This window comes from Vombatus ursinus, unplaced genomic scaffold, assembly GCF_900497805.2.
Source record: "Vombatus ursinus unplaced genomic scaffold, bare-nosed wombat genome assembly UNPS02006779.1, whole genome shotgun sequence".
Taxonomy (NCBI): domain Eukaryota; kingdom Metazoa; phylum Chordata; class Mammalia; order Diprotodontia; family Vombatidae; genus Vombatus; species Vombatus ursinus.
Window position 1 is genome coordinate 23,540,861 of NW_020946557.1, and position 25,077 is coordinate 23,565,937.

The following is a 25,077-nucleotide window of genomic DNA, read 5'->3' on the forward strand; positions in this document are numbered from 1 at the left end:
AACGGCAAACCACTCCAGTATTTTTGTCCACAAAGAGTCCAATATGACTGAAAAACTACTCAACAACAACAAAGGCAGAATATCTGTTTGGAAATATAGAACTGCAAATTCTTTAAGGGGAGGACATTTTTTTTGTGTCTTTGCATCCCCCAAAACTAGTAATAGTGCCTGGCACGTAGTAAGGAAAGAGACTGGACTCATGATTTCATTAGCATTGGAAATCATGCATAGAGGAAATATCCTAGACAACACCAACAGGCATTTTTTCTTCAACTTAGACACCTAAATACCAAGATTTAAATGTGATTTACTTAGGGTCACACAACCAGTATGTGGAAGAAATGAGTCTCGAACCCAGGTCTTCCTAACTGAAATGGGAAACAGTTTTGTTTTTTAAAATACTTGAAGCCACTTGTAGGAAATTTTATAAGCCATTCAGGGTTGCAAACAAGGGGTCAGGATTGCAACTCAATTGTAATTAAGTACATCCATATAAAAAACAAAAACTAAGAGATATATGGCAATTTGGAGCACAGTTAACAGCCACCCATGCACTTCAGTTTCTTTTTTCTTTTGGGGGGAATGAGGAACAATTAGGGTTAAGTGACTTGCCCAGGGTCACATAACTAGTAAGTATCTGAGGCCACATTTGAATTCAGGTCCTACTGACTCCCAGGCTAGTGCTCTATCCACTGCTCCACCTAGCTGTGCACTTCAGTTTCAACATGGAGTTACTTAAGAAATTTTTAGATCCTAGCTAGGTCTCAAGGCCTGGCTCAGAGGCACTCCTTTAAGGATGACAGGGAGTTACCTCAAGGGCCATCCGAGACTATCAAGAGATCCTAGATCTTCAGGAACTTTGCTGAACCTTATTTCTTCTCCCAGTGCTACAATGTGAGAATTTTTTTTGCCTCTTCAATTACAGATCCCCTTTTCTTCATCCTTGCCCCAAGGCATGGGTGGATTTTTGATGACTCAAACACCCAACTGTCCTCTGGTCTGACTTTTATTTTGTTACAGCTCTCACCCTCAACCCAACCCCCACCCCACCCCATCCAGCCAATTTCCCACTTGCACTCAGAAATGCTCCACAGGTAGCATAGCCAGGCTATCATCCAGGACCTGCCTCACATAGCTCTCTACTTACCATCTGGTAAAAGCTGCCAGTTCCCTAACTACTCCCCTATCCCTTATTAATCCTACAGTCCCAGGATCCCTTGGGCATGACAGCAATGTTGGAAGACATAACTGGCTTATCCCCCAGAGTAATCCAATCACAGAAAGATTAATTTGTTTGTATATTGGATGCGTGGTGTTCTCAAATCTTCAAAGTCGATTTTAAAAGTACAAGAATTTCAGTTATACAAACCAAGCAGCACCTGGGATGTACAAGAAACCACAGTTTATATCATACAAACCCCAAGCCAGCACAAATTTTAACCTGGTTCTGATTCTACCAATAATATATAATTTGCATAGGGTTTAAAAAAAAAAAGGTGGATTAATGGATTCCAACAGGTTTTCAAAGTTTATTACACCTCTTAAATCCATTCAGCAACTGGAAGATTGGATGTCCCCAAGGCTACTGGTGAATTATCTCCTTATTCTTAGAAGACATGCCTCCTATAACGCAATTTAAGACTACATTAGGCTTTCCATTAAAATCCTCAAATCTCTTACAGAAACACTGCTATATAACCATACTCCCCTATATTCTCCTTGTGAAGTCATTTTTTTTTAGCCTACAGGTAAACTTTACATTTGTCTCTATTAAATTTTATTTATTAGATTCAACCTGATACTCTTATTTGTCATGATCCTTTTATCCACTGTTTCTTTTATCCCTCCCTCTTTTTGTTACCTGCATAAACCTGGGTTGGCAGGGTTGATGGGTTTAGTCACAGTTAACCAGTCAGTGAACAAGCACTGATTAAGCTCTTATGTATCAGGCATTGTGCTAAGCAATACAAAAAAGGGCAAAAACACAGTTCTAGTGCAAGGATGTCATATTCTGATAGGAGAGACAACATGCCAACAACTATGTACGTACACAATGTACACATAACAAATGGGAGAAGGAACAAAGAGTAGGCAGGATGAGGAAGGCCTTTTGCAGAAAGCGGGATGTGAGTTGGGTCTTAAAGGAAGCCAGAGTAACCAGAAGGCAGAGGTGAAAAAGAAAAGCATTCTGCATATAACTACATCTACCACATTGCATCTTTCCTTCTGATCTTTGGTGATAAATGCCAGATTACCTATTCCATTTTATAGACTAATATTTTCTTTAAAATTCAATGAATGAGAAACAAAATCTAAGAAGGTTTATTTAGGACAAAATAAACTATTTCAGAGAGAAAGTACTACCTTTTCCAAAGAGACAAATAAAATAAAAACAATTATTCTTACCTTCTGATCATTGTTTTCTTGAAATAAAAGCCCAAAATAGTCCTTCTCCAGTAAATTGAGTTGTTCACATACTTTGTCAAATAGTACTTGACCTGTGGCCCGTTTCTGGAAAAGAAAAGAAAACACTTTTAGTGCTCTCTTACCTTTCTCATACAATGTTAATATTAACAAAAGTGTAAAGAGTAAGATTTTAAATGGATTAATAAAAAAATACTGAGTGCCAACACATTCATGCATTTTTGTTTTACTTAGGTGGCAAAATAGTTTGATTTTTTGAATCTTATTTCATATGCTGTTTAGCTCTGGGACCTGAAGCAAAGTCTCACTTACCTTCTTACGGCCCACAGTCTACACTTCTGTAAAATAGGGATTTATAGCACCAACTTCACAGGATGGTTGTGAAGACCAACTGAAGTAATACAGAATGTGCCAAAAGTCTTACTGCACTAAGACTTTTGGGACACTCTGTATACAGCAAGTATAATTACAAACTTTAAATCAATTTATAAATAGTGGGTGAGTTGAAAAGGGGGAGTAAGATCAGCCTGGACTGATTTCAGAAAACCAAAGAGCTCTTTTACTATGGAAAATCACATGAAAGCAAAGGCCTGCCCATCCCTGAAATGTTAATATTTTATGGTTGTTGTTCTATGGCTATGAAATATAAAATGCCAATGAAAGTCTCCAGAATGCCGGATGGACCTCTTATGACTAAATTTTAGTAGAACTAAGGGCACACTAAATGGGTTATGATCTGCCTGGCTGGGAAAGAACTTTTGAATTAATGAGATCACGGGTCCTCTTGAAGGCATTGGTTATTATTATCATCACTGATAATTATCATCAAGAAATCCCAAAGTTGAAAAAGTTCTCTGAGGTCAGCCAGTCTAGCCAAGCAATACCTGAACTGGGATCCCTTCTACATAGCCTGAAATGGTTAAATGGTCATCAATGGAAGGTTTCTAGCAAAGGGGAATCTAAAACTTCCCAAAACAGCCCATTCCACTTTAGCACTAATTAGTAGAATTTATTTCATTACATTAAATGTAAATCCTCTTTTCTTCAATTTCTAATTGTATAATTAAAGCTAATAAGAAGTCTACTAGCCTTTATGTATAGCAGCCTTTAAAATGCACGCAAAAGGCTATCACATCCCTCAGAGGCATCTCTTCTCTAAGCTTAGCATTCTCAGCTCCCATTTTCAGATCCTTTACTTGATTCTGAGAGTATGACCTTCAATTACCTCTCTGTCATGGTCCTGCCTCTCAATGCACTAGAGCTAGAGAAAATTCTTTCAAAAACATGGTACACAAATTGGAAGATAATCCTCCAGGTGTGGTCATTCCAGGACACAGTAGAGTTGGGATATGGCCCATATTTCACTTTTATTTCAGTTTTCATCATAAAACAAGACACAAATTCTGAGTACTGATGGACTTTTATACAACAAAAAATATGAAAAGGAAAAAAAATTAACGGAATATATTCCATTTTCTTGGTACCAGTTGTAGATCCCAAGAGAACTCATGAACAGAAGCACTAAAAGGAGTTTTTGGAGGAATTTAAGAGAGAGGTACTCAGGACAGAGATAAGCCCAAAGAGTTTCTTAACTCACTACCACCACCACCACCACCAAGTAAGTTATCCTGTGCTATAAAATACAAAGAAATTGGTACTCATGCTATATCCCCAGGGATATCTCTCCCCAACCCCTATCCTTTCAAAAACAAAACAAAATACTTTTGGACAATGTGACTCCAGAAGGAAGTCCATCAATATTCAGTGGACGTGGATGATTAATTTTGTTCCTTCATATTTACCGAATATAAAGATTTTTTTTTAGCCAGCTATATATAAACATCCCTTTAAAATTCCTGTTAAAACAATATACCACCTGTACTCATTCAAACAGGGCAAATTTATTGGGAATGGGGTATTACACTGTCTGCTTTTCAAGCATTTAATATACTCTTCATACACTTGTTGGCAAATAGGTTGTTTTATTTAAGCAGACTGCTATCAACAGGAACATAAATGCCTTTGACAACCATAGAAAAGCTTATTGTCCAATCATGACAGAACACAGTCAAAGGGGTAGCTCATTTCCAATTAAGATGTGTGCCCCCTGGGAACACCCAACAGAGAAGTAAAGCCAGACACACTCCTCCTTTTCGTTAATGAGTTTATGCAAACACTCTGCTGGGCTCCAAGAGGAAAAAGGAAAACAGCCTCCAGCCACTTTTTAAATGAGTGAGACCATCTCATCCAAGTATTCACAGTTTAGTACAATAAAGTTCAATATTTCCTAAACATATTACATTGGGGAAGAGCTGAAATATATTTCATTTTCTAATCTCACAGAACTTCAAGTTAAGTGCAGCTGGTAGTTTATCTCATTTGGCAATTTTGGCCTGTCTCTCCCTTTAAAAAAAAACAAAAAAACAAAAAACAAAAAGGCTGTGCCTTATTTTGGTCAGAGGTTAAAAATTAATGCCTAGAAGCCCTGAGAGAAAAATATTGGATATTTCCGTCTTTCCATCAGTCTTTGATGATGACACTTAAATATGCATCAGAATCTTTTGTAAACAAGAGAAGAACGCCCTATTAGGCAATTTTAGTCATGTACTACAGTAATCACTCACAAGAGATGATGATTTAAATGTATCATAAGACTTATATTGGAAGAGCACAATATACATCCATATGTATATTAGGACATATTCTGTCTATGTGTGCATTTAAATACATACACCATTGAGATTATAAATTAATTTCAAGTAGGCCAAATGGCTGGTAAATTCCAACCACCAGCAGCCTCTTGGTGCAAGTCTCCCAACTTGAAGAAAAGCAATTAATTATAAACATATTTCCAGTTTTTATGTAACTTACAAATTGACATGATTAAAATGAGAGGTCAAATGGCATAATGGACAGAATGCTTGGCTTGGAATCAGGAAAACCTGGGCTTGAATGTCTCCTCTGACCTGAATAATTACATAACTTTGGTCACAAGCCATATAACTTCCAGGTGCTTCTAGAAACTCTCAATGATCTACTTACCATGTTACAGGGGGTAGGATGTACAAGTTAGCTCAACAAGGTATTCTCTAACTATGCTGAGATGCCTTCCACATTCATATGTGATTGAAACACTTTCTGGCTTACAAAATATATTAATTTAATTTTAAGGAGTGGAGATGATTATTTAAAAAAAAATTCATCCTCTCTCAAATATTTGGTAAGATCCCTCTTTTATACATTTCAAGAGGAGACCAGGGAGTTCCTACAAATAGCAATGAGGTATAAAAAAAAAAAATTCAATAAACCACCTACATCCTTGTCACACATTAACATCAATTATAATAAAGCACACTACAAGTACTGTACCATGTAAAAGGGATCATTGTTCACTTTCTGCATTCCAGGCAACCAAGAAATTCTTCTTTACTAATAGATTATTACAGCTCCTGTCTCAATTACATGTTTAGGATTCATCCCTGGAGGTATTTTTAAGAAATTTAAGGACCCAGTTTTATTGGTATGGGGAACCTAAAGGGTCAAGTAATTATGTGTCTTTTAAGAAGATGCCAAGTATTCTTTCACAAAAAGTATTCAAAGCTAAAGGTTTTGTCCAAGCCCTTCATTTTACATATGAGGAAACTGAGGCCAAGGAGGTTAAGTAATTTGTCCAAGGTCACACATGCAGCGTCTGTTGAAAGTTTTGAAGTCAAGTCCTCTGACTCCAGAACCAGAGCCAATTAATTATTTGCCAAGAATTTCTGAGGGAAACATGCAAATTACAACCATCAGAAACAGAGGAAATTTATGGTTCTAGAAAACAACTATAATTAGAGGGAAAATCAAGTCAATAAGCATTTATTTATCTGTGCTAAGCACTGGGGGTAAAAAGAAAAACAAAAACAAAAACAAAAACAGCCCCTCTCTCAAGGTGATAATGTAGTTAGTAATTAAGTCATAGACAGATAAACAAGCAAACACATAAATGGAGTCATGAATAAATAATAATAGCTATTAACATTTATGTAGCTGGGAGGAAGCGACTGATTCATCTTAGAATTTGCAAGAAAAGAGAAAGAAAGCCAGTATGACACACACCCTATATTTTGGTGAGAATAGATTTCAGCTGGTTCAGAGAAAGACTAGCCCCATGGACTAAAATTCTACAGGGGAATAAGTTGGTATAAGACAGTTACAGGATGATCTCAAGGAAAATTCTGATAAAAAAGAAAAAAAAGGGATGATACAGAGACTGATGTTAGTGGGAAAGGAACTCATCATTCAATTCATATTAAAAACAAAACCAAAAACCATTTGAAGATGTATATATCAGTGACAAGTACAAGATGGAGGAGCCACGTCAAGGCATCAGTTTGTGTGAAGAAAAGTTCAGGTGTTTTAGTGGATTACAAGGTGAATACTTGCTAATGGCATGAGAAAACAACCCAAAATTAACTTGGCACTTGTTATGAAGATGACCCCAGACTCAGTTGCGAAGACTGGTGTCTCTCAAAGACTTTTTATTAAAGGGATTGAAGTGTGTCCTTTTGATTCTCGAAAGAAGCAGGCACAACTCCTTAGAAGGGGAGAATTGCTCGAGTAAAAGAAGCCAGAGCAAGTTTTAGAGTTAGCAATTGCCTAACTCCTCTCTTCTGGATCAGGATTGGTCCTAATCCTTCTGGGTTACAATCTTCCTTATATGCCCCACCCTTGACATATATTATGTGCCCAGAATTGTGTTATCACTTCCCCCCCCCCACCTTGACAGAGAAGTTAGCCTGTCTGCGCTGATTTCTTATTTACTTATGTGGAAACTTAACTCTTTCATTTCTCACAGCACTAATGAAGGGATAGTGTCCATAACATGAAAGGTGACAGTACCACTTTGTTCCATCTTAGGCAGATAACATCTGTATTATATCAAATTGTATTACAGTATATTCAGTTACAGGTACCATATTTTAGAAAAGATACTAACAGAATGATGCTTAATAAGTATTGGTTGAACTGATTTAAAAAAAAAAAACAAAACAACATTACTGCATGCTGGGTACATCAACAGTCCCTGATTTCATCGGTAGGGAATATTCCCTCAACCAACACAAGAGTCTAAGTCTTTTCTGCCCTAATAAATAATCTCAGTTCTGGTCCATCCCTATCTCTTCCCTTCTCCCATCCCTCTGAAAAAAAGCACGACTCTCTGTTCAACCCTGGTGAAGGGTCTCTTTACATTTATATGAGCTGGTCCTTGGAGGATAGATATATAGTCTTTAACTGAGCCCATGTAAGAAGCTTTTTCAACTTGGTAAGGTATTTCAGAATTTGTGCTCTACTGGCAGAAGCTTAGAAAACTCGGGGTCACTTCCCCATGAGCCACTGAAGTAGGACTTGAATGGAGGACCCTGCTGGACACTTTGAAGCATCAATTCTTCCACGCTATACCCAGTGTGACCTCTCTCCAACTGGCAGACACCTCCTCTTCCTCCCTTCACTTGGAGGGTCATAAAGTCTTAACAGAATTAGAGTCCTATAAAAAGCAATAAAGATTCATTAAAATGATCTGGTCATATGCTCTCTTTTTATAGTTGAGGAAAATGAGGAATAGGACAGTTAAGTAACTTGGCCACAGGACACAGGCAAGCTTTGAAGCTAGATTTTTATTATATATACTAAATTATCACTAAATAGAAAATTAAATAAGAATTTAGGTTAAGCATGATCACAGAATGACATTTAAAGGTGACGGAGACATGAGAGATTATTTATTTCAACCCCCTCAAATTTTACTAATGAGTAACCTGAAACCCAGAAAAGTTGTAATTTGGATACTTTTTCTACAGCTTTTTGGTATCAAAGCTAAGAACCAAATCTCCTGACATTCAAGTTAGTGCTATCTCTGATATCACCATATTTTTTACCTGAATTATCCCCATACCTTCATGCCTAATGGGCATAAGGAATAGGCAGCTGAGGCATGGTGGCAAAAACCAGAGAATGAAGGATGGTTGGTGCCTTCCTCAGAACAGAGGTTCCAAGAAGAACTCACCAACAGGAGAAGGGGGCTGCAGGGCCTGTTTTTACTTTGTGCTATCAAAACCCTTTGAATAGGCTATCCTTCTTCAGAAGACAATCATGTCAATGGTGAAATTTTGTTTTTTGTTTTTTCCATATTTAATTGAGGGAATAAAAATAGAGCACATGGCTATTAAAAACTTGCAAAAGCCCAACACAAGAGCATTGGCTCCCTATATCAGAGGCCTACATTTTTAGCTATCTATTTCTCTCTTCTCGCCCCCACCCTAATTTCCCAACTCTCCACAATGTAAACAAGGCATTTCCATGTTTTGACTGTGAATAATTAAAAAGCAAACCTTGCTTCTACTTTCTGGCTACCAGATTTTTGGTAATAGTTCCATTATACAAGAAACAAAGGAGGGAGGGAAGTGGTGTGGGTGGGGGTGGGGAGAGGGAGGGAAAGAGAGAGGTGGAGAGAGGAGAATGGGGGGGGAGGGGGGAGAGAGAGAGATTGAGATTGATTCCAGACCTGGCTGTGAAATTACACCAGGGGGTGGCGAAATTGCTTTGAGAAAGCAAGTTCTCTCAATAAAGGGCAGTGAAATCTGTTGCTGGAATCACTGAAGTTCAGCAGTGTATAGTCTCTGAACTTGAGTGAAGTCTTCCATGCCTGTCCTGTTATTTGCGGCATTCGTGAATGGGGTCAAAACATGGCATTTCTAGAGGCCTCTCAGCTTAGAGGAATTCTTGCAATTGCTTAGCCTGCAGATTTCTACAGATGCCACACACCACTGCAATTCCGTAAAACCACCATCAACTGTCTCTGTGTAGGCCCCTTCGACACTACAGTTATTGTGCACTTAGGAGAAGAGTGACGGGAAAGCTCACAATGGAATACACACACAGCTCGATCTTCAAGCTATGTATTCTGTCCTAACTCAAAGCTATACTGTACAAATACAAAAGGCCAAGGGGAAAAAGGTATGTGCAGAGCAAACAAAACAACTGAGACACTGTTATTCAGTACGGAGGGGGAAAAAACTCAAATGCAACTGTACAGAGCAAGAAATATCAGGGCTTTGGAGATAGTCTGACAACATTAATCCTACAATGGCCCTCCCCCTCCTACCAATCTGCGATCAGTATTGATTATCCTGTTGTCTTCTAAAGCTCACACAAAGTAACCTTCCCTCCATTTTTATTTGGAGAAGTTTGGATTTTTTTTCTTCTTCTCAAAGTACATTTCCAGAAGCAAAGTCCAGAAACTTACCTAGTTTCTACCAATATCCACTCGTTGTTGTTGTTGTTTTTTTAAAGTTCTCTCACAACCTCTCTAAAAATGTGCAAATTATCATGTTTCTAAAAATAGAATCCAAATCATTTTAGAGCTGGAAGGAACCTTAGATCTCATCCACTTTCTAGTCTAATCTATTCATTATAGAGAGGAAGTAAAAGATACTAAGAAGTGCAGTGACTTACCCAACAATATCCAGTGGCTAGACTAGAACCCAGGTTTTATAATTGCTACCCAGTCCTATTCTTGTACCACTACCCAATACTACCTCCTCATGATCACTACTACTACTGTTGTTATAACTTTGTACTACTATTATAACATAATTATATTATTGTTAATGAATCAGAAGAATTTTTATATACTGGTATTTGGAGAATGTACTAAAAACGCGGGCTGGGGGGGACACAGAAGAAAAGTTGAGTTAATTTAGTGTTTCTATCAAGCTTTTAATAGTAACCAATTTTTTTCCTCCATAAGATCTGAAGAATACAGGACAGAACAGTGGGAAAATAGAATGTTGCAGCATTGTTGACATGAAGGATATAATATAGCAACTCCATCTGTTTTAAGGTCCCAGGAATAAAAGTAAAAAGTAGTTATTATTACAAGAATATAAGTACTAGAAAAGAATATTCTGCCAATGGATCTATCAGAGAAACTGCTCTATATTGACCTTAAATGAAAATACAGTGTAGTTAGCAACTTGTATGCTTTTACAAGATAGCCCCAAAGTCTTAGTGCAGTTTTAAGCCACAGAAGTGCACTAAGACTTTGGGGACAGCCTGAACTTCGTGAAGACACAAAACGGTTAGCAAGCATAATTAATAATATAAATGCCTGCTGTACAGAGAACATATGCTTTTGGCACATGTTATACTATAAATTATAGAGACAGTGGCTTCCATAGCTATCCAAGGCAGGATAGAAGAACATCCAAGGATAAAGAGGATGTTTTTCTGTCTCCACCTACCAAAGCGAGAACTTTAAACTTTCAGATATTTTAAAAACTTCCCAAAATCCATTATGGAACAAGTTAACTGCATCTAATTGTCTCTCACAAACAAGAAGAGGCTAAGCTCAGGACACAAATGCAGTTTCTTTGGTCCCCAAAACCAGGAAACATAAACCTGCCTCTATCCTAATGAAGATAAAATCACAGCAGCAAATCTGTAATTCTGAAGGCCGTCCTCATGGCATGGTCGTTTTTTTTACAAAATAAGTGTTAATTTTCCATTTCAAAGCATGCACACTGAAAACACATACACACACACACACACACACACACACACACACACACACACACACAATCACAAAGCTAATCTGTTGTCCACAACCATAATTTTTATAAAACAGCTTTTTCAGGATTCCAAAAGTCAGGAAATTTTCTTTAAGGGTTTTCAAAACTAGATAGGTCAGTGTTGTATGAAAGAGAGAGGGTATGGGGGAGGACAGAGAAGGAGAAAGGAAAAAGAGAGGAGGAGGAAAAGACGGGGAGAGGAGAGAAGGAAGGGAGAGGGAAGGAGAGAGAGGGAGGAGAGGGAGTTAAAGCCACTGGTGAATACTGATGGATCTCCTCAGAACTTTTTATACTCAGGTGCCTCAGAACCTTCATAGGCCTGCTTCCAGACACTTAACAGGCTTCCCCCTCACCTCATTCCACTCTAGACTTTTCAGTTAACCCAAAGATTCAGGGGTGGTGCTAAAAGAAACCTCAGCCAATCCTAAAAGCAATGCCAGCAATTAAGCTGGAAAAACTCTATACCCTTCACTTTTCTGCCACAGGTTTTATGAAATGCTGGCTTAAAACACAATGGGGCTAAGACACTTTCCTATAATTAAGAACAATAATAAGGAGACCTTTCTGGATCTGGTTAGCTGTTAGTGATCTCTCTCTTCTCAAATTATACTGAACTGATGTATTTACATGTTGTAGACTGTAAACCCCTGCAACCAGTCAGATATCGTATCAAGTACCTACACTATATGCTAGGCACTCTGGGATGCAAAAAACAAAATGAAATAGTCTCTGCCTTCAAGGGTCTTACATTCTATCTGCTTAATTAATCTATTATGCTTTGATTAAAACTTAAACCTGCACTAAAATTTTTGGGACACCCTGAGCATACACAAAATAACAGGGTAGGGAAAGGTTCTGGCAACTGGGGAGGTAACGGAAAGGCTAACGTAGGAAGTGGAACATAGGTTTGGAGAGCGCCAGGGAAATTGAAGAGGCTAAGGTAAGGAGGTATTATCTTCCTTGATGGCAGAAACTGTCTTTTATTTTTATCTTTATATTCTCAGTGTATTTTTTTTAAGTATCAAGAGTTTTAATGAGTGCCTACCGAATTAAGTAAAGCAATTGGTATCCTGACTACTTTGTGACCTTGGGCAAGGCACTTAAGTTCTGAGCCTCAGCTCCCTTTTCTATAAAATAGGGATGACAATATTTGTAGCATCTAATTCCTAAAATTGTTCTGAATTAAGCATTTTGTAAACCATAAAATACTATAACAACTCAAGAAAAAGATACATATTCCTCTGCTTACTACTTTAAACTATAATGTGAGGTTCAGATGCTACAAAAAAGGCCAACTACCTCATTAATTAGCATAAATAATAAATTCTTATAGATGAATATCAAATTAATTATGCTGTGATATTCCCACTCATTTTTAATAATGGTAAAATGATTGAATTATTATTCATTATTCAAACCCAAACTCAAACTTTTATGTCAAAAATGCAAGTTTACATATATGTACATATGCATTCACCTACACATAAGGAACAAGACTACTTGATTTTGATTCAGTAAAGCTTTAAGAAATAATAAAAACCGCATCCTGTCACTTTTAATCCATATCAATTGTTCAGTCGTGCATAAAATCTGTTTCTGCAGACTTCCTTTAAATGTCTTTTGTAATAAAAGTTTAATTGGAACAGCAATGCAGTATAGGAAGAAGTCCAACAAAATCTTCATCTGTTTCAAGTAAATAATCGCTACTAGGTTGCCAGCATTGTGCAACATTGAAATTATTCAATTTTTTACTTTAGCGTTAATTAATTATTACTGGGAAAACACAAACATTATAACTTCAAGTCCTTATTTTAAAAATCAAAAAAGTCAAAAGTGTGTGTATGTGTGTCTCAAGGACTTCTTTCTATCCTTGCCCCCTCAATCTATATTACCACCAAAATGCAAATGGCCCTAAACATGCAGGATCATTCAAAAGAATTCAACAAAGTATATTGAGGAGGAAAATGTTTTATGTATGTTTGAAGAGGATAAAATAGTTGAATTTTTATTCAAAGAAGGTTTAGTAAATGAAAATTTCACTGTGACTGCCCTGTTAGCATAAAATTTAAAATCTGGGTCCTCAAGTCATCACATTAGTAGTAACATGATGGGACAATATCAGTGATGTGCATTCAAGGCAAAGATTTCTAGTCTAAGTAAAACCATTCTTGACAAATCATAACTACTTTAAAAGTAAACAGCTGATTATTCCATCTTCAATCTCTTCTCCACTCCCACCCCCCAATCCATCTTTCACACTGACAGATTTTATCATATCAAGGCACTTAAAAATATTTCAACAGCTTCCCATTACTCATCAAAGTTGAGGCTCCTCACACTAGTGATGATTAAGGTTCTCTCCCATCTTGCACCAACCTACCTATCCATCCTTTGTTATAGATTCCTCTCCGCAAATTACATATTCTGACCCAACTAGATGAATCTCCATTCACAAACAGTTCTTAAAACTATGCACACTTTTAAAATTTCTATCAATGTTATTAATCCTTCAATTAAGTCCTACTCATTGGCCTCATCATGGTTTAGATGTGATCCTGGATTCTCTTGCTTTCTCTGAGATCATGATTGCCACGACCCTTTGGCCTGGAAACTCTGAATTCAGACTATAATATCCGTGAGAGTTTTCCTTTGGGGTTTCTTTTAGTGGTGACCAGCGAATTCCTTCGATTTTAACTTTGCCCTCTAACTCTACGGTACCTTAGCAGTTCTCCTTTATCATTTCCTGAAATATGAAGTCTATGCTCCCTTTTTTGTTCATGGTTTCAGGTAGTCCAGTGACTCTTAAATTATCTCTCCCTGATCTATTTTCCAGAGCAGTTGCTTTCCCTATATTTCACATTTTCTTTATTTTTTTTCAGGCTCTTCACTTTGTTTTATTATTTCTTAATGTCTCATGGAGTCATTAAGGGTCTGTTTGGCCAATTCGAATTTCCAAGGAGTTATTTTCTTTAGTAAGATTTTGTATTTTTTTTAATCATGCCATTAACTAACTTTTCCCATTCTTTCTTTTCCCACTGCACTCAATTAGTTTTTAAAAATCATTTTAGCTCTTTCTTTAACTTCTCTAAGAATTCTTATTGGGCTTGTATCTAATTTGCATTTTCCTTTGAGGTTTTGCTTATGTTTTTTCAAGTCTTTGTCTTCTGAGTTTGAGTCTTGAGCTTCCCTGTCCTCATAGCGCCTCATTATGGCTGGGTTCTTTTTACGTTTGCATGTTTGCCTATTTCTTAACTTTGGACTTCATGTTCGTGTTGGGATCTCTCTTCATTTCAGGAGAAAGGAGAGTGTCCTTCATATTTAAAGCACTCTGATCATATTCTCTCTCTGTCCCCGCCTCTCTGCGTGATGGACCCCTGTGATATAGTCTGTGAAGCCCATGGACCCCTCCTCAGAATTCTGTTTTTAAAAGCTCAGGATAAAATACATAGGATTACAAAAGACCAAAGGTTAGTGAAAGTAATGATTTCTTCTCCCATCCAAGTTTATGAATTTCAAAATGTCCATGGACCCTGATTTATAAGATTCTTCAGCAGATCAATATGTATACTTTAGAAATTCCCTAAAGAATAAATTTGACTTTCCAGAGCACCTTCAGGAAATTTAATAATGACAAACTATAAAGATGCCAAGAAAACTGGCATCAAAACAAAAACAGCTGCAAGAAGAACCTTAGTTTTGCTGAAGCAGGTGCCACAAAAGCCACCACATCCAATGAGAAAATCTATTTCATGCAAGGATGTTCAAAAAACCATGTCCGTTCCCTGACCCAGTTTTCCAAAGAGCTGAGCTTCCTACCTAAAAAGAGACAGAGTCCCAAATCTGCAGAATCAGGATTTATAAATGAAATATCATCTTGATCATATGAATAAGGACTATTTTTCCTATAGTCAGACAGTAATCTCTGCAATCTTCAAATATGAAAGAAAAAAAAAAGAATAAATTCTCCAGGGCAATTACCAAAGGGATAGAAAGACGTGGTTTCTCTGATGTGTGATCTCCTAGACAGATTACAAGCTGTAATACCCATTAGTTTAATCTTTGCTATTTTGCATTTAACTTCAATGCATTGAAAGATCTGATTTCACTGGTGTGAGGTACAATTTAATAGCCACTTCTTCCTGGGTTACTGTGATGAAAACAGCTAACTGCTTATTGACCAACCTTCGAGTATTTAATAATAAGCTTCTCCAAAATTAACCGGGCTGGCTCTCAGAACACAGACACAGGGGTTCACTGGCAGGCCTTTTTGATATATAGTACCAAGTAGAGCTTTTGTTCCACTGACACCGTTTCAGAACCCCAAGGATCTCCAACTCACATGCAGGACTTCAGTGGATAATCTTTTTATCTAGTTTCTGTTCATCCGGCAGCTGGTAGCACAATGACAGTAAAAAGAACACCAGGTTTGGAGTGAGGAAGATCTGAGTTCATATCCAGTCTCAGATACTTACTAGCTGTGCGACCTTTAGAGAGTAACTTAGCCTCAGTTTCCTCAACTATAAAATTGGAATAGTCATGGCACCTGCCTTTACAGGGCTGCTGTGAGGATCTAACGAGGTAATATTTGTAAAAAGGACTTAGCACAGTACCTAGCACATAGCAGGCGCTATATAAATGATTATTCTCTTTCTTCCTGTTCTTTCATTTCAAAGACTGAGCTATAGATTATCTCTACTAAGAAAAAATTTGCCTCAAAACTATGACCAATGGGATGGGGGTAAAAGGTTAAGAATCTTTAACAAAATATTTCTGATTGTAATTGAATCATCAGTTTGAACAAGGATTTATTCAGTATGCAATCATTTATCTATCACCCTAAAAATAGACATTAATTACAAACCATTCTAATCTAGTCATTAAAAAACATTATGGACCTCAACTGGACAATATTTTGTTCTCAGTTACAATTACTGTACACATTCACAAATTTTTTTAAAAAATTATTTTCTTTAGAAAAATGCTGACTTCTCTCCCAGTTACCAAGTCTAATGGATGGGGGAGCTATATTAAAGGTTTGGTGTTTTTACTACAGGAAAAAGTCTATAATTTAAAAATAAAAGGAAATTTGATTCATTTTTGCATATCTATTTTCTAATTAACATTAAAGAAATCTATTTAAAAGAAAATTCATTTTATATATAAGGTACATAAAACCATATATCAAGATTATCATGGTAGTCATTCTGCTCTTAAAAAGATGAGACACTAAAAGATGAGACACATAATAAATGTGTGTCACAAAATCAAGTGACTTGCATCTGAAATTTACTATAGATGTTGCCTCTCCTTATTAAAATGTGAGTTTGTTGAGAACTGGTAGGACTGCCTTATTTTTTCCTATTTGTATCCTCAGTGCTTTACACAGGGTAAATGCTTAGTAAATGTTTTGTTTTGTCTTTTCATTCATTCATTAACACCATTCACACATCTGCTGTTGCATTTCTCATTTGGAGTATTTGAACTCAGACAATGAAAATGTCCTTGGAAATTTAGAGTGCAAATTAGTCCAAAACAACTAACTGTCAAGTGATCTATTAGACCAAGGCCATCATTTGTCCACCATGTAGCAATGACATCTGGAGGGAGTTATATTTACTTCATGGAGGGGAGCCAGGATCTTAAACAAGAGTGCATATGAAAATGTTCTGAAAGGTTTAAAACATACCATGGGATACAAAGCATATTGTGAAATGATATAACCATGTGGATATTTTAATTATTGAATGTTATTCTAAAAATATCAAATATTTCAAATCCAAAATACCTATTATTGTCCCCTTCTCCATACTGTATTATAACTATTACGTACAGTCTAGCCTCCTGTCCTAAAAGAATTTATGAAATTTAGCAATCTCATAGAACTGGCTTTTATAGTTAAAAGAGAAAGTAAACACAGCTTCCCAGAAGACATGTTAAGATGCTAAAATGTTGTCTTTATATCTTTTTTCTTACCTGTTTATTACAGACCAAAAAAAAAAAAAAAAATGATACCACATGAGTGGTTTCTTCTAACTATCTTATATTAATTTCTGTCTAAAAAATACAAAATGACAGAGACACAAAACTGTTTAATAACAATTGTTTTCTCTTTTTTAACCATTAAGTACCAATTAGCACAAAATTATATTGGTTCACAGATAGATTTCAAGTTGTTCATAAAACTGGAAGGGAAAATAATTACATCATTATTTTTACCAACCTCTAAATAAAATTCAAAAATTTCCTTCAGTTATGAATGTAGCCAACAAAATATTATTCTGAGATGCCATCTATACACTTCATCAGATGGTCAAAGGAGTACATGACACACACAAAATAAGTCAAGAACTCCTGCTCTATAACATCTACCAAAAAAGGGTCAAAGGCCAAAGTGAGGAAGAAACCCACCATCTTCTAGAGCTTCTCATTTTATATTACAGTACCTTTAATTATTGGAAGGTTCTTCCTCACATCAAGCCTAAATCTGTTAGGTCTAAACCCGCATACTTATGATACATCCTGGTTACCCTCTTTTCTGGATGCTCTTCCCCTTGTCAAATCCTTATTAAAATGTGAACTGAACACAACGCTACAGAATTCAGCCTAAGACTGAATTTGCTTTTTTGGCTCTCAAGTCATATTTGTGATAGTTATCAGTTGTGAAGTCTACTACCTTCTATGCTTTGTGCCATCTACCAATTTGATAAGCCTGCCATCTATATCCTTACTCAAGCCATTGATTAAAAATGTTAAACAACCCACAGTCAAGCAAAGGCATGGGAATGGAAGGAGTACTATATGAGTAAAACCAAGTGGGTCTCTACAATACCTTCTCTGATTTCTTCATCACAAAGCACCATTTTGTGCCTTTCTATGCATTTACCATTTTGTATCTCTTCTGCCAACTTAAACCCACCCCACCCTCTTCCAAAATGCCTTATTTCTGTCAAAGGCAGTGTTATTCTTACAGTTTCTCAGGCTCAAAATCTCAGTGTCACCCATGACTCTTCAATTTCCCTAACCCCACACATCCAATCAATTGTCAAATATTTCTGTTTCAACATCTACAACACCCTTGGCTTCTAACACCTTCTCTCAATTCACAGACCACTCCCTTAGTTCAGACCCACATCACTTCTAAACAAGATTATTTCAATGGGCTCCTAATTGGAGTCCAAAGTGATTTGCTTTAGGTGAAGATCTGACCATCTCACTTCTCCACTCAAAAAGTACTATTGGCTCCCAGTTTCCTCTAGGATAAAATATCAACTCCTCTCTCTTGCTTTAAATGCCATTTATAATTTGATCCCATCCTAGTTTTCTCTCTTCAAGATGGGTTACTTCCCTTCCTATGCACTCTACAGTACCAGCCAAACTAATCTTCTCTTTCTCACAAAAAAGTACTTCCTCTCCCGTCTGCACGCCTTTGCCCTGGCTGTCCCCCATGACTAAAATGTACTCCCTCCTAACTTCCACCTTAGAATCCCCTGCCTTCTTCAAGACACAGCTTAAACTTAACCTCTACAGGAAGAATTTCTCAGTTGCTGGTGCTCTCCCACCATAATTACTTTATATTTAACTGCTTTGATTTTACTTTGTTTTTTTCTTCTTTTGTATATATTTAGCCCTATGTACCTATTATCACCCCCAGAAGGATGTAAACTCCTTGCAAGTAAGAACAGCCTCTTTATACTTGTATTTCTAGTACCTAGCACATAGTAGCTGCTAAATAAATGCTGGTATCTAAACTCATCTCCCCCAACATAGTACAGTGTAACACAGTAGGTGCTTCATTGTTAATGGAACTGAATTGCTGGACAGCAATTCTTGTATGGACCACACAGAGATCAACAATTATATTCTGATCTGTACAGTTCTCATAAGAGGTGGCCTCCATGAAGTGGCCTGTGGCCTGGACTTGGAGTCCCCAAGTACTAAGTTTAAGTCCTGACCCAATTACAGGTTAGCTTCAGTGACTTGCTCATGAGCATAAATATAGGAGTGTGTGAGTATGTCTGGGTGTGCATGCACATCTACACACGCATCTCTTGTAATGCTATAAATCAGAAGTGTCAAAAATGTGGCCTATACTCAAGTGAAGCCTGAACCAGAATAAAATATAATTGGGAAATAGTTAACAAAATAAGTAACAATGCAATAAAATACAGATAACATTACATTTTAAACTAAGTCATTATGCAGCCCGCAAGGATCCTTATCTATGGATTAGCAAAGTTTCTATTTGAGTTTCACATCACTGCCCTAGAAAGCAGTGTAAGGCTCTCAGTTCTAGTGGAGAGTTCACAATAGAAGCTCTGCACCTAAGTGAATCTCACCTGCACCAAAAACCCCACCAACAGAACCCCAAAAAGCCCTCTTAATTGCTTCATATATTTTATATTCCCTACATAAGACTATATGTATACTCTCTTGCAGAGAATATGGGACTTGGCTAAATGGTTGGTTAGTTTAACCCTTTTGGCCTCTTCTTTAATCTTCATTATAAGATATGGGAAGAGAGAAAGGAAAGAAAAATGACAAAAACAAAATGCAGTAACAGAAATGTAAGTAATAAAGGTTTCATGTGTTACACGGGGATCAAAAAGTCTCAGTGCAATTTGAAGCTGTTGGAAGGTTTTTGGTATTCCTTGTGTATTTTGCTCATTATCTACCAAAGAACTTGCAAAAAGCCAAACACTTAATAGGTCTTCAATAAATAACTTATTGATAAAATATAGCTACAGATGAATTTTTTAAAATCTTTTAAAAAGGACCGAGATTGGCAAATCTAAAAAATAATTTCCATACCAAATTTGTTACAAAAGAATTCTTATTTTTTCCCTTACAATGTGTATAACACATGAATAAGATATCAGTGACTCGACCTTTCCAGATTCAAATTAATTCAATAACTTAAAATTGAAAATGTTGTCTGTCAAGCGTTTAGTAAGCAATTACTATGCACCAGCATGGAAAATATAAATTACACTCTGGTTCATCTTGAGCAACAATGGTAAGCATCAGTCAGCATAGAAATGAACATAGCAATGGCTTTTAACTATACACACACATATATATACATTCCCTATATACACACCTACATGTAGCTAGCCTTAAAACACTCACACACACACACACTCGTTTATTTTATATAGACTCAAAGGACCAATATTTTACACATTCCTACAGTACTGTAAATCTGAAGGATGCATTCTGTACCTGTTTATATTGTGCCTTGGAGGTTTTATTTTTGAGCGCTGGCAACATGTTAGGCAGGGTAAAGAATGCACAAATGATATGGCTCTTATTCTTGAAGGCAAAGCAGAAACATATTTATAGCAGTAGTTCTCGAATTCTTGTGACCCATCAAGTTTCTCAGTTTTTTTCCATAAATAAAAGATTTTTTTTTAAAGCATGATGAGATTTCCAGACTGAGCAAGGGAATACATAACAATAACTTCTCTTGAGCAAAGCAGAGGAAAGATAACAGGAAGAAGGAATGGGGCAATAAAGAGAAATGAGGTGTTGTGAACACAGTAAGCTCAGCAAAATGGCATGGGCTGCATGATGAGAAAAAGGCCATGATATGAAGGGGAGCAAAACTGAGACCAAGAAACAGAGAAAGTAAAGATGAAGGCAGAGCACAAGCAAAGAGCTTCTGTTAATGACTATATGACCTAACAGCTTTATGGACTTTTCTTTTTTTCATGATCTTCACATGGGTCTCATTCTTCCTTCAGTTGGGGAAAAAAAATGAATTTGCAACTAGAGTACTTTATTTTAAATAGCCACATTTCCTTCTCCCTAAAACCTATCAAATTTGGAGATATTACTTCAATTCTTATAATTATTCCATTCTTAATATTTTCGGGGGAAAAAAAAGAATAAAGAAGAATTTTGTGAAAACCTTGGTCCTGACCTATCACCTTCTTGTCTTAGGACAGAATGCCTCTAAGTACTGAATTCCAAAAGAGACTTTGCATGCAAAAAGATCCATGACATTTAGGAGAGCACAACAGTACAAAAGTAAAGATACACATATGATTTATCAAGTGACTAAAAGGTAGCTGTTATAGGATCTCCTTTCCTTTCAAGTTTCAGATTTGAGGCATAACACTAGAAAGACCAAACTGTTTCAATAAATGCAATGTAATTTTTTTTAACCCATAAGGCAAAGAAAATAGAGATAGTAAGAAGAAAAATTTTATTTTAAAGTAAAACTAGATTTTTGTGTGTGTGTCACTTGACACATCTGGTTTTTCTAGTGTTAAATACCTTTGATCCAGAAGGAAAAAGGAACAGATCTTGTCTAATTTTTGCCAATTTGGTTCATTGTTCTGGTATATCACCTAATTATTACATTGGAACCTCGAACAAAGACCATAACGGCCACCAAAAAGAAAAAGGAAGAAAAATAAAAAAGAAATTGAGAGAAAGGCACGTGGAGGGAGTATGGTGACTTACTCTCTCTTCTCTCAATTTTTCAGTAACAAAAAAGTCAATCATGTTTTTGATCTAAATCTATTATTTATTAGTGTTGGGAGTTTATCCTGTGCAGACTCCCTTCTTCAAGGCAGATCAGTAACACCCTCCTGAAATTTATAGTCTTACAGGCTTACATGGGGTATTGATAGGTTAAAGGTGACATGGCTAGTAGGATCACCGAAGTCACAAACAGCCTTGAACTTGGACTTGGCTTTTCTCCAAGACAGGTTCTCCATCCATTTTACCACCACTGCTTTTCCAAGTATGCTTATTGCTCTTTTAAATTAATGAATAATGTCCCCAAAGCTCCGCTCTGAACTTTTACCAGCTACTATTTCTACTCTTTCAAAGCTAGTGGGGGAAAAAGGGGAGAGGGGAGGAAATAGATACCTCAAAAACATATAGTAAGTTAGATGAAGGAAATTTTTTCTTTCAGTTTCCTTCAAATACGATGTGAGGAGGCATAGGATATAGTAGCTATGACTTTATATTTTTATATGAGTAAAGGAGTACTGGGATAAAATAAAAACAATAGTTATTAAATACTTTTAAGTATAAAGTATTTAAATATCATATGGGGGGTAGGGAATATAAGATACTGTCTAAGCCCTCAATGAACTAATATCCCAGATGGTAAGACAAGACATGGGAAAAGTTAAAACCATACAAGTGACAGATAATGATTCAACAGAAAAGATGACATGAGTCAGTGTTTGATTAATTACCAAGTAAATGATAGAAACATATTACTTGTATGATAGGGGCCAAATCATCTCACTTCTTTGAATTTCAGTTTCCTCACTTGTAAAATGACTTTTAATGCCCTTTCCAGATTCAAATCCCATGACAGTCAACTGTTACAGGAATTTGTAGGATGGGGAGATCACTGCAGGCTTGCACAAAACAAGGAAGGATTCATACAGAAAGAAGAGTTTGAGGACACACATTTGACAGAAAGAAATGGTTGAGCTTTATCTTAAAGGACTCCAAAATACTAAGAAAGGACAGGATCCATTTTTTAAAAAATTCAATAAACATTCCTACTATGTACCATATAGCTGGAAAGGACAAAGATGGGCCTGATATCATAGGATCGTACCTTTAATCCACTGCCATGATTTTAAAAGACAAGGAGGAAAAGTTCACAGGGATAAAGTGACTTGCCCAAGTCATTAATAAATAGGAGAACTAGGATTGAAACCCAGGCCCTCTTTCTCTAAATCCAGTGATTTTTTCCACTGCAGTGTAAGCAAGTGGGGTATAAACCAAAAAAATCAAGAAAACCTAAGATGTGTTCATAAGATATTGAGTAGAGCAGATGAACTGGAAGAGAGTAAGAAGAGACAGAGTGATTAGGGTTACATTTTTAGAGGGCCTTGAATGTCAGGGTTAGGAGGCCTGAATTTTATCCTGTAGGCAAAGACCAATCACTGAAATTTTTTGAGCATCAATCAGGGAAAACAGTTTTACATGTTGGGGATGGAACGGGAGGGTAGAAGAGAGGGAGGAATGAAGAAGCAGAGGGAAGTCTGAGAACCTAAAGTATAGCCTGTGGATTATGATGAACAAGTAAAAATGGTAAAAAAAAGTTCCACAAAAATAAAGAGAGCAAATTAGGTTTCTTAGTTCCTTTAGACAGTGTACCCAAGATCTTTAGACAGACTGCTTCAAAAAAGTTATTACCAGTAAAGAATTGCAAAGAAAAAGAAGTCCTCCATTATGACTGCTCCCCCTTATTTATAACACCCAATAGAAATGGTGCCCACATTCCAGCGTGGGCAGAAACAATACCTTCAATTCTCACTCGAGGCAGACACGTGGGGAGAACTCTGAGATGCCAAAGGAAAATGTAAGCAGATCTAAATACAGTCATATTTGTAAGACTTTGCATAAATGTACTCTTGGCAAAGTATTAGAAACAAGAACCTGGAAATGTATGACTGCTAAAATAAAAAACCAAGGGCAATAACATGGGTAGCAAGTATTCTTTCCTTCCTTTGCAGTCTGGGCACCATACAAAGGCAGATTAGGTGACTTTTCCCAAGCCACCCAATGAGTCAAAGGAAGAGGAACCTAGATCTGACTTCATTTCCATGATACTAAGTATATCTAATCATATTTAATTCTTAGCTAAAACAACGTCACTATGAAATTCCCAGAGGGAGGAGTTGGCACAGTTATTAGCTTTAATTATGTTATCCAAGTCTTACTAATAACTTCTCCTCTGAGGTTAATGTTCCAGAGTAGGGAGAAAGCAGGAAAAAGGCATAAGTTTTTTTATATTGCCTATTGTGTGCCAGGCCCTGTGCTAAACACTTTTACAAATATTACCTCATTTAATTATCATAATAACCCTGGTGAGATAGGTGTTATTATTATACCCATTTTTATAGTTGAGGAAACTGAAGCAAACAGAGGTTTAGTGACTTCCCCAGGATCACACAGGTCTTCCTGACTCCAAGCCCAAGGTTCTTTGCACTACACCATGCTTCTCCTATCTTCAAAATAAGTGAGAACAACATGATATGAGACAAGGAAAATCATCTCTGCCTCTCAGAATCCCTGGTTTCCTTCCATACTCAAGTGCTATCTTCTCCATGAAGCCTTTCTTGATGTCCTCAGCTCCCTGTGTCCAATCTCCCAAACTACTTGTTGTTCATTGTGTATACATTCTGTAGGCATTTATGTAAGTACCTGTGATCTTTCTTTTCTTTAGAACATAAGCTCCTTGAAGGCAGGGAGAAATTTCCTTTCTGTCTTTGTATCCCCCATCACTTAGGAGGAAATTCAAAAAAGTGGCTGAGGAAAGACCCGAACCCAAGTCTTCTAAGTGAAAATCAATCACTCTTCCAAAAAGCATGCTAGCATTTTGTTGAAACTAAAAGACCTACATAGAACAGGTCTCACCTCTTTTGGACCTTTAAAGGCATTTATGTAATTCATCACCCAAAAAGATTAAGAGGAGACAGAATCCATTTTTTTCCATTCCAACCAGCATTTATTGAGGGCCTACTATGCGCAAGGCACTTTACTAAGCCCAGGGATACAAATAAGAAAAACAGTCTGCACCCTCAAGAAGCTTACAATCAAATGGAGGAAGAAACACAAAAGAAAGCTAGAAAGGGGGTAGGGAGAAGAAAGTACCAAGGGAAAAGGGGATCATGCTCCCTAGAGTCCAAACCAAACAGAGCTGCTGATGGAAAGTAGAGTTAGCTGAAAACTTCAAACCTTAGTCTTTTCTAAAGAAAGATTTCGGGAAGAGTTTAGTGTTCTGTCAGGTCTCCAATCAAAGGGAAAAAGAGGCTAAGTGAGTTGAGAAGGTGTTGAGTATCTAAAGCTTAATTAATCAGCATGATGGTGAGATTTCAGGTTAACCTGGGTGGAGATTATTGGATGAGGGTGAGAAGAAAACTGGAAACTTGCTTCACTGCGTGTATACTGAATTCCTTTATGTATGGATGTAGTAGTAGTAGTAGAAGAAGCAGCAGCAGCAGCAGCAGCAGTAGTAGGCCTAGTAGTAGTAGTAGTAGTAGTAGTAGTAGTAGTAGTAGTAGTAGTA

General features: G+C 36.8%; 1 protein-coding gene across 7 annotated transcripts in view; it reads right to left on the reverse strand.

Annotated features, from left to right (window-relative positions):
* The window catches only part of EPB41L2 (erythrocyte membrane protein band 4.1 like 2), a 274,065-nt gene that overhangs the window by 118,001 nt on the left and 130,987 nt on the right, over positions 1-25,077 (reverse strand). For all 7 annotated transcript variants that reach the window (XM_027848549.1, XM_027848548.1, XM_027848547.1 and 4 more), the window contains exon 4: positions 2,407-2,511. In XM_027848549.1, coding sequence (XP_027704350.1) covers positions 2,407-2,511 — 105 coding nt within the window. The remainder of the gene's footprint in view (positions 1-2,406; positions 2,512-25,077) is intronic.